Genomic DNA, 15,213 nt, shown 5'->3' on the forward strand with positions numbered 1-15,213 from the left:
TCTCCCATGCATGCACACACATACTCATGTATGTGCACACACATCCATGTATGCATACCCACTCATGTACGCACACAGCCACCCATACACACACACACACACACACACAGTGATGATGGCTTCTTGTGCCTTTGTGACCAATATAGCTGACAGGTACCGAACACTCACTATGCGCCTGGGTCTTTTCTAAGTATTTCATGTTCATGATTTCACTTAATCCTTGTAACAAGAGACTGATTTTCATGCTATCCACTCTACTGAGATGGGACCCCAACGAGGAATTTTGCAAAGGGTATGTCTTCACTCCCAGTTCACACTCAGTTTATGTTCCATCCCAGACCTGCTTGCCACCATCTCCAACAGCAACCCATGTGCTTTTCCACAGACACCAGGGTCCACAATAACATAAGGAGTGAGAATTGACCAAGGAGTGAAGCAGCCAGGAAGAATTCCACAGATAATCTGTTTGCCCTCCTTTCTCCCATGATGTTATGAGATACAGTGGCTCCTCTGGCCTCTCTGCGTCGTGCAGCAGGGTGGGTGAGTTCACTTCCTGTGTAGTGAAGCTGTGGCCAGCTTGGCAATGCATTCCTCCCACAGATCCATTCTTCTTCTTTATCTCTTTCTTTCCTCCCTCACTCTTGCTTCCCTGGGCTTGCATCTTCAGACAAATCATCAGTGCTAAGGCTGCTGCATGAGGCTCTGTTTTCCAGGCAACTTGGCCTGAAACATGATCATCAGTGCTAGAGGCTGCAATTGAGGGGAAGGAACACACATGGTGAAGCACTCTCTTTGCATCAGAAGTTTATTAATTATGTTACTTTATCTTCACACCTCCCAATCAGCCTGGTGTCCTTCTTTTAAGCTGAGGAACTTGAGACGTTGAGCTAACTGTGCCACACAGTTAGCAAGTGACAGGCCCAAACTTGAATACCCCTGCATGTTACCGTTCTAGATCTGTGGAAGGGTCCCTTCTTGACATCATGTTGAAGGTGAAACACCATAGCAAGCTGCGTAAGAGAAGAGAAACAGGTGAGCTGATCTTCTCTTGGATCCAAGGGTAATGCACAGCTCTTCGGTTTGCAAAGAAGCCATCTGGGAACGGCATGCCTGGACCTTCTGTAGATGGGGATGACATTCCATGCTCATCCACTGTGAATAAACACAAGTGAAGCCTACATGTTCCACATTCTGATGCAATGACTATTCGTCAACTTGAAATGTGAACAATTTCAAATAAAAATACATGAGGACAGTGTTTTTCTGTCTGGAGTAGATTCTCAGACTAAATTTATCCATTAATTTGTACTGTAAGCTTGGACTTCGTATTTTTGGTGCTTGAGTTTTTTCCCCCTTGAACTTTAGATCTTCATTTAAAGGAATGACACTCAAGAGCACTCGGGAAGGTAAGAGGAGGAAGGTGCTTGGTGATTTCTGAATAGTTGAGTAGACCCAGAGGCGTTGTTTCTACACAGTGAAAAGAGTGAAGAATATTCTTAGTTTGCAGCCAATGGCCAATCTGTGACAGGGCCATTGACCTGATGGGAGCTCCTGGCCCTGGCTGCTGAGGGGTGGGGTGGGGGGACACAAGGCAGGTGGTGGAGGGAAGCAAGACCTGGTAACTTCCGGCTCAGCTGCACCATCTCTGTGCTCCTCCACGCAAAGGTGAAGTCCTCACCTCAGTGGTCTTGGGTTCTCAGGGAAGACTCTCCCAAGATCAGATTTCCAGCTACCACGGCTTTGGAGGGACCTTGGGAGGCAAAAGGGGCTGTGCAATAGATCTGGAATATTTGTATTTAGTTAGAAGGAGAAAATGAAAGCTACAGAAGACTCATTTCACAAAAGTTTAATAGAAACAAAGCTTGCCTCAAGTGGACGCTGTAGGAGTTTCACTATGGACCCTGCAAGTGAAATCAGGCAGGCCTTTGGTGCCGTGGCTCAGGCATTGCTTGAGATCCCTGTATTCCATGCCGGAGTGTCTGGATTCAAGTCCCAGCTCTGCCTCTGAGTCCAGTTTCCTGCTAATGTTTCCTGGAAGGCAGCAGGTGATTACCCAAGTAGTTCAGTTCCTGCCACTCATGTGAGAGACCTGGGTTGAATTCCTGGCTCCTGGATTCAGTCCAGCCCAGCCTTGGCCACTGCAGATATTTGGGGACTTAACCAGCAGGTAGGAGGCCTCTGCCTGTCTTCCTGTCTGTCTCTATCTCCCTGCCTCTAAAATTAAAACAAAGCTAAATTAATTAAAAAGTAAAAAAGAAAGCACAGAAGTGTTTTCCAAATGTTTGATCAGTTCCTTATTTCTAGTCCAGCTAAGGAGACTTGATTCACACAAATGCCACAGGGTGGGGCCAGCGCTGTGGTGCAGCGGGTTAATGCCCTGGCCTGAAGTGCTGGCATCCCATATGGGTGCTGTGAGTCCCGGCTGCTCCACTTCCGATCCAGCTCTCTGCTATGGCCTGGGAAAGCAGTAGAAGATGGCCCAAGTCGTTGGGCCCCTGTACTCGTGTGGGAGACCTGGAGGAAGCTCCTGGCTCCTGGCTTCCTGGCTTCGGATCAGCGCAGCTCTGGCTGTTGGAGCCAATTGGGGAGTGAACCATCAGATGAAAGACCTCTCTCTCTTTCTCTCTCTCTGCCTCTCCTCTCCTCTGTGTAACTATGACTTTCAAATAAATAAATAAAATAAATATTCCAAGGATTATGTGTCCTGAAACCCAACATTTCACTTCCACTTCCCCTAAAAGTGTCTCTCATTCCACAGAGATCACAGCAGTTTTCATTCATTCCTGGCTGGGCCCATCTCTCGGATGGAGAGCAGCAAATTCCCTTACCCACTTAAGAAGCTCTGATTGGGGCCGGCGCTATGGCGCAACGGGTTAAAGCCCTGGCCTGAAGTGCTGGCATCCCATATGAGTGCTGGTTCTAGTCCTGGCTGCTCCTCTTCTGATCCATCTCTTTTCTATGGCCTGGAAAAGCAGTAGAAGATGGCCCAAGTCCTTGGGACTCCGCGCCCACATGGGAGACCCGGAAGAAACCCCTGGCTCCTGGCTTCGGATCGGCACAACTCTGGCCGTTGCGGCCACCTGGGGAGTGAATGAGCAGATGGAAGACCTCTCTCTGTGTCTCTACCTCTTTCTGTAACTCTGTCTTTAAGTAAATAAAATAAATCTTTAAAAAAAAAAAAGGAAGAAGAAGCTCTGATTAAACCCATGCTAAGTACCATGCCTGGGCTTAGTTCCCCAGCCGTCTGTGGTCCCTGGAGTTTCCGGCTTCAGATTTCTGGCTGTGATGGTTTTGGAAAGATGCTAAGCTCCAGGAATTTCAGAGAGTGAAGCTTCCCTTGAACAATGGCTACCCTGTAACTCACTATTGTGCTCATTGATCTGAGCAAGTCATACATACAATAGGGTCTCTGTTAATTGATCTCTCCTTAGCCCGTGTTGTAGAATATATCCTTGTTCCACACATCTGTGACCTCTGCTGGGACAGGGTTGCCCGGCCTCGCCCTTTGAAGTCAAGCCGGCCCAATAGTCGGGGTGCCCCATCTGAGAAGTCATGCACGTGTTTTTCCCTCCTTAATGAAAGGCTCAACCATGCTCACTACGGCCAATGAAATGAGAGGGTGAGTGGCACGCGCCAGTCCCAGAGAGAAGCATTAGGACCACTGCGTGGTCCCACTCTCGTTCCCTCTTCCGTGAGATTGAAGAGACAGAGACATTCACCCGGATCCCAAAGCAGAGAGCGTGAGAAGCAGAGCTCTTGGCAACCCAGGTGAGACCTAGGATGTACAGGAGAAGCAAGTCTTTGTTCTTGTGAATCCCTGAGGCTTTGGAGCTGGATCTCCACCTTACTGTGCGTAGACATCGCGAGTGTTCAACTTTATGATGGTGCAAAAGCGATACGTGTGTGTTAGGCAGAAACTGCACTGGGAGTGGTGAATTTGGATCTTTCCCAGGTGGTCCCATCCTCTTCTGGATTCTGGGAAGTGACAGGGAGTGTCGCTCCCAGACAGCCATAAGGTCACAGGGAAAAACAAGCCAAGCTTGGCAGTGCGCTGTGACGCTGAGCTGGGACGTGCCGTGGATTAGCTGCATTCAATGCATTTTCAGCTTACGATGGGTGCATCCAGATGTGGCCCCTGTTGATCAAGGGCATCTGTAGATGAAAGCCGATGGCAGGATACACACCCGTCTGTTGTGCTCATCCTTGTGCTACATTTCTCTCTCTTTTTTTAAAAAAAAGACTTATTTTATTTATTTGAAAGAGTTACATAGAGAGGTAGAGCCAGAGAGAGAGGTCTTCCATCTACTGGTTCACTCCCCATATGGCTGCAATGGCCAGGGCTGAGCTGATCCAAAGCCAGGGGCCAGGAATTTCTTCTGGGTCTCCCACGTGGGTGCAGTGGCCCAAGGACTTGGGCCATCTTCTACTGCCTTCCCAGGCCACAGCAGAGAGCTGGATAGAAAGAGGAGCAGCCAAAACTTGAACCAGTGCCCATATGGTATGCTAGCACTGCAGGCAGGGCTTTAACCCACTGCGCCACAGCACCGTCCCCTACATTACTCTCATGGAATAGACTAATAGGTTCCCAGCAAGATGAATATTCCAGGTCCCACAGATGTTCTCTGGAATACCCACATTCTTGCACACCGCCTAGAAAAGAGAGGCATTGCCTGCCACTGAAAAGGTAGGTTTGTCCATTTTTTTTTACTCCTAGTGCGTATGTCACTGTAATTTTACAATTTAATGAAATAGCTTGAAACCAATGGAAAACATCAACAACAGAAAGAGTATTTGTCGTTTCTATTAAAACTAAGTCAAAAGGCAGGCACTGTGGTGTGGCAGGTTAAGCCACCGCTTGAGACACCCATACCTCCTACCGTTGCCAACTGATTCAAGTCTCAGCTACTCTGTTTCTGACCCAGCTTTTGCTAATGCGCCCTGGGGAGGTCGCAGGGATGGCTCAAGTATATGGGTTCCTGCCACCCCTGTGGGGGAGCTGAATGGAATTCTGAGCTCCCAGCTTTGGCCTGGCACAGCTCTGTCTATTTTGGGCATTTGGCAAGTAGAGTAGCAAAGAGAAGATCTCTCTCTCTCTCTCTCTCTCTCTCTCTCAATCTCTGTCTCTCTTTCTGTTGTTCTGCCTTTGAAGTGGATGAAAATAAATAAATAAACGTCCAAGAAGGGAAGTCAAATGCTTTGAAAAGACTCCACACCAGGCAAGTCACTCGACACATCGCTGCTGAATTAAGTGTGGGTGAGACGACCATAAAAAATTCTGGAAAATACCATAAAACTCTAGAAGTGTGGGTGCTCAGATTTCTCCTTTAACCACTATTTTCCCATTCTACTTTAAAGAAATGAAAATAGGAAGTGGTAAATGCGAAGTAGAAGAGTGGTTTTTGCCAGGAGTCGACAGCGATCTGTGGCCAAGAGAAGAGTGTAGCATCCTAGCAAGTGAACGCACCACCATGGGTGAGAGGGGAAAATAATACCTAAGGTACCTGTGGGTCATTTTTTTAAAGATTTTTACTTATTTATTTGACAGGTACAGTTACAGACAGTGAGAGACAGAGAGAGAGAGAGACAGAAAGAAAGGTCTTCGTTCCGTTGGTTCACCCCCCAAATGGCCGCAACGACTGGAGCTATGCTGATCTGAAGCCAGGAGCCAGGTGCTTATCCTGGTCTCCCATGTGGGTGCAGAGCCCAAGCACTTGGGCCATCCTCCACTGCTCCCAGGCCACAGCAGAGAGCTGGACTGGAAGAGGAGCAGCCAGGACTAGAACCTGGCGCCCATATGGTATGAGGGCGTCTCAGGCGGAGGATTAGCCAAGTGAGGCATGGCTCCAGCTCCACCTGTGGGTCATTTTTAAGATTTCTCCCCGGCCGGCGCCTAGGCTCACTAGGCTAATCCTCCGCCTTGCGGCGCCGGCACACCGGGTTCTAGTCCCGGTCGGGGCGCCGGAGTCTGTCCCAGTTGCCCCTCTTCCAGGCCAGCTCTCTGCTGTGGCCCAGGAGGGCAGCGGAGGATCGCCCAAGTGCTTGGGCCCTGCACCCCATGGGAGACCAGGAGAAGCACCTGGCTCCTGCCATTGATCGGATCAGCGCGCCGGCCACGGCGGCCGTTGGAGGGTGAACCAATGGCAAAGGAAGACCTTTCTCTCTGTCTCTCTCTCTCACTGTCCACTCTGTCTGTCAAAAAAATTTTTTTTCTCCCCTTCTACTGATTCCCAGTGACCCAGGCTTCAATTGCAATGAAGAAGGGTGGGTGGGCGTGTACAGGGTAGCCCCTCTCCTGCAGAAGCCCACAGATGTCTACGGCACACCCCTGGTGACCCCTACTCTGTCCACCTGCTTTCCCCTGGTGAGCATGGCAAAGCCACTTGGTCTGTGGCTGCTCTCGGGCCCTGCCCCTGTTCCTGGTAGCAGGTGTGGGTCAGGTGAGGCTGGTCCGGCTGAGCTGCACTAGAGGGAGGGGCTCGTGTGTTCCCGCAATCACAGACGCAGGGACCGGCCTGGGAGGGGCTTGGGAAACAGAGCAAAGGCGCTCTTGCTCCTGAGGCAGCCAGCGTGAGCCAGGCCTGGAGAAAGGCTTTCGGGGAGTCTTGTGACCACTTGCAAGCTGATTAGGGCACCCCTCCCTCCTCTGTTGCCCCCACATCAAAATGAAAACAGCACCCAGCCAGGAGGAAATAGAGCCACATTCTGATGTTTCCCAGGACATTTGCTGCAGTGTGCTTTGATAATAAACATCAAAGTCTTTCAAATAAAAGCCCTTTGTTTCTTACTTTTTTTTTCCTAGTGTCCCTGTTCTGGGAGCCCTAAGGGGCCCTCCCCAACTCTGCCCCCCAGAGTTCCAGAGGGGAGAGGTTTGGGGAGACTTGTGCATCCTCAGCATGGACCAAGGGCCCCTCTCTCCCACCTCCCCAGGAGCATGTGGCCGCCAATCTCTCCTCACATTGCTCCTTGCTTGGGGGACCCAGGGCCACCTGAGCCACAGGAAAATGCATTCTCCTCCCTGCCCCCAGGCCTAGCCTGCACTGGAGGTTTGCTTGCATTTCGTCTGGGCTGCACCTCGATCAGCGCCTAAGCTGTGCCTTAAATCCTGCCCTCCTCTCCCTGGCTTCTGGCCCAGCCTCAGCCTTTGTGGCCATTTGGGGAGGGAACAATCGGATGGAAGATCTCTCTCTCTCTCTCTCTCTCTCTCTCTCTCTCTTTCTCTCTTCCCCTAACTTTTGTAACTCTGGCTTTCAATAAAAAAAGTTAATATTTAAAAAAAACACTTACTTGAGAGACAAAGACAGTAAGAAACCAGACACACACACACACACACACAGACAGAGAGAGAGGAGATAGAGATGAAGATGGAGACGGAGACGGAGACGGAGATGGAGAGAGATAAAGCTCCCATCCGCTGGTTCACTCCCCAGATGCCAGCCCTGCTTCACCCAGGCCCAGGACTGAAGCCAGGATCCAGAAACTCAATCCACATCAGTGGTAGGAATGATGTCACTTAAACCATCACCACTCCATTAAAGATCAAAAGCAGCGTGCCGGTGCTGTGACCTAGCAGGTAAGGCCTCTGCCCGAGGTGCCAGCATCCTCATCCCAGAGAGCAGGTGTCCGAGCAACAAACTCCAACTTAGGGGTCTCAAGTGAGCTTTATTCTGGTGTGTGACACTTCTGCCGTGGCTGGGTGACACGTCAGAGGCAGGGGAGGAGTGGAAGCACTTCTTCTTGTCTGAAACACAAGTTCCCAGCTACTTAGCTGGTGTGTTTGTTTTCAAGGTGCCTGCAAGAACTGCTGGAGTCCAGGCTCTGATGATGTGAAGTGGGGCCCCGCAGAGTCCCAGAGTCCTCCTGATAGTCTCAGCAAGTGCACAGACACACACGCACACTCACACACATGTGCACAATCACACACACACACACAGCACAGCAGAGCAAATCCATGCATGCGCTAGGTCCTAGGGGCCTTGCTCATGCCGCTCGCTCCCACATAGGCAGCCCCACGGGCTGCAGATGCTGTACAAGGCACTGAAGCCCTCAGGGATTAGAGCAGGGAACAGACACACACGCAGTCCCACTTTTGTGGGGTTTGCACTGACTTCAGCAACGACCACTCCAGGCTGCCACCCCATTACGTCCCCAGCAGGGCCTCAGAGCCGGAGCCACCATCCTGTTGTCACATTTCCCTTACTCAGTGTCTGGCAAAGGGACAGGTAGGTGTGGACCCTCCTGCTCTGCCCCTGATGGTTGCTCAGGCATCTCACAAACCCCTCCAGATCTTTGTCTTCTTGGCAACGATGGTCCTCATAAGACAATAGAAGGCATTTCAGAATCTCTGGAGTTTCATGAGCAGTGAACATTGCATTGGGAGGTTTGGGAGGAGTGGAGAGGACAGGGGCTCTAAGTTGCAGTCTGTGTCAAAACAGGAGACGAGAGTCCTAAGGAGTTCTAAATGGGAGATGCTGCCACCTTCCCTGGTGTGCCCGGGATTCCAGCCGGCTCTCAGGTCCAGGTTTGTCTCAAAGGCTCAGCATGTCCCACATTCCTGGCTTTGTCAATGGAGAGACTCCAGAAGATTCCGCAACCCAGTCAGCCAACATCGTTCTCCCCCTTCTTCCCAGAAACGCCTCCCACCATCTCAGGCCACGCTGGGGGCTTGTGCTGTGAACAGTTTCCCTGCCTCCTGCCGACGCCTCCTCCATTCACTGCTCCCTGCGCCCTGGAGCTGAGGATAGCAGCAGAGTCCAGAGCACTGCTTTTCAGTTCTTATGATCTGTGTTAAATGAGATGATAGCCACTCTCCACCACTTGCCCGAGGCTCACTCTTTTTTAAGCTTAATTAATTAATTTAAATTAAATAATTATTATTAAATTTATTTATTATTAATCTGAAAGTTAGAGTTACACACAGAGAGAGAGAAAGAGAAACACACACACACACACAGAGAGAATGACTCCCCAGACGGCCGCAATGGCCAGAGATGAGCTGATCCGAAGCCAGGAGTCAGGAGCTTCTTCCAGGTCTCCCATGCGAGTGCAGGGGCCCAAGGACTTGGGCCATCTTCCACTGCTTTCCCAGGCCATAGCAGAGAGCTGGATGGAAGTGGAGCAGCCAGGACTTGAACAGGCGCCCACATAGGATGCCAGCAATGCAGGCGGTGGCTTTACCTGGTATTCCACAAAGCCGGCCCCTCGAGGCTCACTCTCTTTTTTTTTTTTCCTTTGACAGGCAGAGTGGACAGTGAGAGAGAGAGAGACAGAGAGAAAGGTCTTCCTCTACCGTTGGTTCACCCCCCAAATGGCCACTGTGGCCGGCGCACCGCGCTGATCCGATGGCAGGAGCCAGGTGCTTCTCCTGGTCTCCCATGGGGTGCAGGGCCCAAGCACTTGGGCCATCCTCCACTGCACTCCCTGGCCACAGCAGAGAGCTGGCCTGGAAGAGGGGCAACCAGGACAGAATCCGGTGCCCTGACTGGGACTAGAACCCAGGGTGCCGGCGCCGCAAGCGGAGGATTAGCCTAGTGAGCCGCAGCGCCGGCCAAGGCTCACTCTTGATCAAGGGGGTTGGTGACCACAGGAACGCTGTAGCGTGAGCACACAGGCTCCAGACAAAGGTGAATTCTAACAAGCCTGCACTCAAGGAGTAGACCTCATGGAAGGAGAACCTTAGGACAGGCCCCCAGGTGGTGGGGGAACGCCAGACTTTTCTGATCTAACTCATCGACACTTAATAAGAGCTCTGCCTTCATCTACTCAGCTACTATAACAAACACCTGTGGCCAGGTACTTCTTAAAAGAAAGGTTTATTTGTCTCGTGGTTCTGGGGTCTGAGAGATTGGGCTGAGTAACCGTTTTTTGAGTGGCTTCTCTGTGCTCACCACGTTCACACATCAGTAGAGTCACCATTGAACCCATGCAGAGGGAAATGCAAGCCCAGAGAAACGGGATCATGAATCTGCGCTCACAAACACGACAGGCCCCAGGGCTGACGCACGCATCTCTCTGACCCCTGAACTCCTGCTCCCCATCCCTCCTCCCGACTCTGCTGCTCCTGGGCGATGCTAGAAACAGGGTGGAAAGGGAGCCGTTTATAAAGAACGTTGCAGCCAAGAAAAGTGCTTGCAGGTGTCTCTCTTCATTCTCTTTCAAAGGACACCTGCCACCCACGTAGCTTTGGAATTACAGAGGCCCTGAAGGAGTATTCCCTTTGGTCATTTGGAAGAAAAGGAAGCCCTTCTTTGCCTTTTCTTTGAACATCCTCTTACCGTCTATTACTGCTTTATTCCGGGGCACCGAATGTGGAGACCCTTCTGGGGCCTACTTCTGGAAAGAAGAATGTTCCATTGTGTCAGCACTCGTGAGTCACTCCTCAGAGTCCTCGACAAGCGTGCGTGTGTCTTCTGGCCACCCTGAAAAGAGAGGGCAGCAGTTAGAGCTCTGCCTATGCACCCACCTCAGCCCCAGGTCCCATGCAGTTCTGGGCAGTGGCTTCCAGGGCTCCGTGGAGAAAGCCAGGACATAAGAGAGTCCCATTTTCCTCTTCTTTAAGGTCTTATTAAAAACGCCCACCTACTGTGCCTTCCATTCCTCTTTGATGATTTTGTGGAACTTAGAAAGACACTGTTTTCTTTTGAGTAGAAGAGAAGTCTTTCTTAAGACTTTCTTAAGACTCAACAGCAGAGCTTCCGGGTTTTTGTTGTTTGTTTGTTTGTTTGTTTTCCATGTGTGGCTGGGGACCATCAGCCGGTGTTTTCCTAAATGGACACTCCAGTTACACTAAGTCAAAATATTTGGAGCAAAGACTGAAGTATCCACACTGTGAACCAGCTCCCCAGAATACTTTTAGACACTAAATCTGAATTAGCTGTTGAGCTGGGTTAAGAACCAGAAAGCCATCGTCCTCGTCTTGAGGGAGCTGTCCATTGCCTATGTGACTCTGACTTGTGGTTGTCACCTCCTTGAGCCTATGGTTTCTCTGCTAGAAAGTAAGGAAAGAGGGAAGGCAGTCACCAAGTCTCCTCATAGCTCTAATTTTTGGGAGTAGCCACATCCTTCCTGGTATGTTGATCAAGTTCTTTGCTGTTACGTCTTGGTTTGTTTATTTGATCTGTGACTGAAAATGTTAGTAAGCTCGTCTGCCTATGTTCACATGATAATTCCACCTGCTTCACAGGGCTACTGAAGAATGAAATGCAGGTGAATGTCCTTTGCAGACACTAACTTGTTGCACAAAGAACAGGTGTTCCTGAACAGTTCAGAATTTAGGGAGAGCATAGTTTGTTTTTTTTTTTTTTAAGATACATTTATTTTATTTGAAAGGCAGAGTTACAGAGATAGAGGAACACACACACACACACACAGAGAGAGAGAGAGAGGAGAGAATCTTCCATCCACTACTGGTTCACTTCCCAAATGGCCTCAATGGCTAGAGCTAGGCCAGACTGAAGCCAGGAGCCAGGATCTTTTGTGAGACCTAATGGGTGCAGGGGACCAAGCACTTGGGCCATCTTCTGTTGCTTTCCCAGGCTCATTAACAGGGAGCTGGGTCGGAAGTGGAGCATCTGTGACTCAAACCAGCACCCATATGGGATGTCAGTGCTGCAGATGGTGACCTAACCTGCTATACCACAGTGCTGGTCCCCATAGTTTGGTTTTAATTTAAAATATTTTAGTCCTAAATTACTGAATTTTGTTCATGCTTTTTTAAAAAAATAGATTATTTATTTGAAAGATAGAGTTACAGAGAGAGGTAGAGATGGGGGTGGGAGGGGTCTTCCATCCACTGGTTCACTCCCCAAATGGCTGCAATGGGCAAAGCTGAGCCTTTCCAAAGCCAGGAGCCAGAAGCTTCCTCCAGGTCTCTTGCATGGGTGCAGGGGCCTACGGACTTAGGCCACTTCTGCTGCTTTCCCAGGCGCATTAGCAGGGAGCTGAACTGGAAGCGGAGCAGCTGAGATTCAAATCAGAGCCCGTAAGGGATACTGGCACTGGAGGCCGGGGCTTTATGCTGCTGTGCCACAGTGCCAACCTCTAAAGTATTGAACTTTGTACACCTGAAAACAGGCAAATCTTTAGTTCATCAGGCTCCTTTCCTGTAGTTTTACATACTCATTTGGATCAAGTAGCACAGGGTGGATAGCAAAGAGAAATGATGACCATCATGGAAACACAAATACCAGAGTAGCCACATTCATCCTAGGGTCAAGGTTAGTAATGGCTTTGATGCTTTTCCAACAACTGGTTCATGTGATCCTCATATTTTGTCAGCCATGACATTATATAGTGAAGAAAGAAAGTCCATTTCTTGTAAGCTTAAACAGAATGTGTCAAAAAATGGAGGATATTAATATATTTTTAAAACTATTATTTATCAATTCATTTTATTTATTTGAAAGGTGGACAGACAAATGACCTCCCATCTGCTGGTTACTCCTCAAATTCCCACAATGTCCAGGGCTGGGCCAGGGCAAAACCAGGAACTGGGAGCTAAATCCAGGTCTTCCATGTGGATGGGAAGGCACACAACTGTAGGAGCCACCACTACTGCTTCCCAGGGTGTGTATTAGGAAGAAGTGGGAGTTGGGAGCAGAGCCATGGTTTGAACCCAGACACTGATGTGGGATGCACGCATCCGACGCAGCATAAATGCCCACCTAGGATTAACATTTTTTACCATTATGTTCCAAAAGGTAATTTCTTTCCCATCCTTTAACCTGTAGGGAGCTGCATAGCATCATTTTTCCATTCATTCTATGCAATCCCATTCTCTGAGCGGGTAAGTGATGGCATGATAGCTACCCCTGTGAATCAGCAGTTGTCAAGAAGAGAACAAAACTGTTTGACTACTAGTAACTGTCTAACAGTGAAGCATGTACGGTTGATTTGAACAACACCCAAAATTATGCCCTTTCAACCATTTACTCAACTTTTCAGTGATGATGTTGAGGTTTCCTATTATCAAGATCGTAAAATGAACTTACTCCATAACAATTGCTTTGCAGACTTCATGACATGCTAAACTCCGTTTCCCACCTGATTGGTTTCCTCTGTGTCTTGGCTTAACACAGACACATACACAGCACCCACATTTCCCCATGTTTGAGTCTCAGACCACTTATAAAACACTGCTTGTAGGATAACTCAATACTGAGTGTGGTTCATTCCAACGCAAAGTCAGTTACTAACAAATGAAATGTCTGAATTCTCTGCTGTAGAGTTGTGTGTGTTTTATTGTTACATATTTTGGAAAGAGAAGTAAAATATTTCTACATAGTGGTTGATATGTAAGCCAAAATGTTACATATAGAGGAAAGTAAACACATCTTAACTTACTTTATCAGCATACTAAAAGTAAATATACATTATAAGATATGTTTAAATCTACATAAATATGTATAATATTGAACATTGTTAAAATAAGGGAAACAATATGGGTAGTGTACATTCTTTCTCATACATTTTTCTAGCCAAGTATATGACTATAACACATACTACCTAATTATGTAACAACTATTTTTTTATTTGATTTTCAAAAATTAAAGGAATAAAAAAGAAAGAAAGGAGGAGCATTTGAGGGAGGATACTTATCTTAGAATTGTATCTATGAAATACATGAAATCTGTTATCTTTATATTAATGAAAATCAAAAAAGAGCTGCACTATTGTACTTAGAATACAAATTGACTGTACTATTTGTTAAAATGTTTTCCTCCAATGATTTTGCAATTATTGTTTTGTGAACCACAAATGGATTAATAATTTTCATTTCCAAAACAGGTATCTTATGAAATAGCAATTGGAGATTACTTTGAAGCACTCAGAAATAAAAAGTCCTATATTGTATTTTATGGAAGTGCAATGAGACCAGCAATGTGAAGAAAGAAGGGGACAGTTTGCTGTTAATCTTTTATGTGTGCTTCAAGGACATTTTCACCTTTTTTTTACATTTAACAATTTTATTAAAAAATTGAAGACCCATCACAGTGCCTTGAAGACTCAGCTCATTTACATCTGTTTGAGTTTTGCAATCCATTCTCCTAAGAATGTCTAGCCAAATTTTCATTTTTAAGAGTTGTCAGTGGGTTACGGTGCAGACATGGCCAAGTCCAAGAACCACACCACACACAGCCAGTCCCGAAAATGGCACAGAAATGGCATCAAGAAATCTCAATCACAAAGACACGAGTCTCTGAAAGGGGTGGACTCCAAGTTCCTGATGAACATGCATTTTGCCAAGAAGTACAACAAGAAGGGCCTGAAGAAGATGCAGGCCAACAGCGCCAAGGCTATGGCTGCACGTGCTGAAGCTATCAAGGCCCTGGTCAAGCCTAAGGAAGTAAAGCCCACAGTCCCAAAGGGTGTCAGCCAGAAGCTCGATCGACTTGCCTGCATTGTCCACTCCACGCTTGGAAAGTGTGCCCATGCTGAGGGGTCTCAGGCTGTCCTGGCCTGAATATTCAGTTTGATATTCAGTAATAATAAGGCAAAGGCCAAGACTGAGCCCCAAATCAAGGGCAAGGTGAAGGCTCAAATCAAGGCCCAAGTTCAAGCTCAAATCAAGAGCAAGGGCAAGGGCAAGGCTCAGGCCCAAACCAAGCCCAAGGCTCAGGCCCAGGCCACATCTACAGCTCCAGTTCCAGCTCAGGCTCCTCCCAAAGGTGCCCAGCCCCCTGCAAAGGCTCCCTAGTAGCAGCCTGTGCCAGCCAATGCAAGGGCAGAAGGACTGGTGTGACTCTGGGCTGCTGTCTGCATGGGGCTAGTGTCATCCTGTGCTGTTTGTAGAAATAAACCTGAGACAGGGTCTCTCAAAAAAAAAAAAAAAAAAAAAAAAGTTGTCAATTAACATGGAAATCTGATATCCTCCATGTACATCAACTGTGTTTGATATTCAGTAATAAGTGCATTCTCATACTGTTTCTAAAGAGAAGTGTTAAATATGAGATGTTAGCCATTGACGTTAGTAAAATGCACCCTTGTGTGTATAGATTAACCAGGAATTGCATTTAAACATGAAAACACTTGCAGGAGAGGGGATTCAGTAAAAGTTGGCGATGACAAAACTCATGTGTGTGATTTAGTCTGCCCTTGTCAATTTCTTCTCTTCTCTTTCTTATGTCAGATTACCAACCAATCATATTTGCCAGCCCACATGGAAATAGTTCAATAAGTTTTCTAATGTAGAGACTTTTATAATAAATATATGCACTT

The 15,213-nt window shown here is 48.0% G+C and overlaps 1 protein-coding gene across 1 annotated transcript; it reads left to right on the top strand.

Moving 5' to 3' along the window:
- Window positions 1–9,309: 9,309 nt before the first annotated feature.
- On the top strand, window positions 9,310–14,880 carry LOC100353270 (large ribosomal subunit protein eL29-like). Its single transcript, XM_089306755.1, has 2 exons — window positions 9,310–10,363; window positions 13,783–14,880. Exon 2 carries the CDS (start codon window positions 14,102–14,104, stop codon window positions 14,456–14,458), a length of 357 nt encoding a protein of 118 aa, XP_089162881.1. The 5' UTR covers window positions 9,310–10,363; window positions 13,783–14,101; the 3' UTR covers window positions 14,459–14,880.
- Window positions 14,881–15,213: the final 333 nt, after the last annotated feature.

Source organism: Oryctolagus cuniculus, chromosome 10 (genome assembly GCF_051225735.1).
Source record: "Oryctolagus cuniculus isolate XC-2025 breed Fujian yellow rabbit chromosome 10, ASM5122573v1, whole genome shotgun sequence".
Lineage (NCBI taxonomy): Eukaryota > Metazoa > Chordata > Mammalia > Lagomorpha > Leporidae > Oryctolagus > Oryctolagus cuniculus.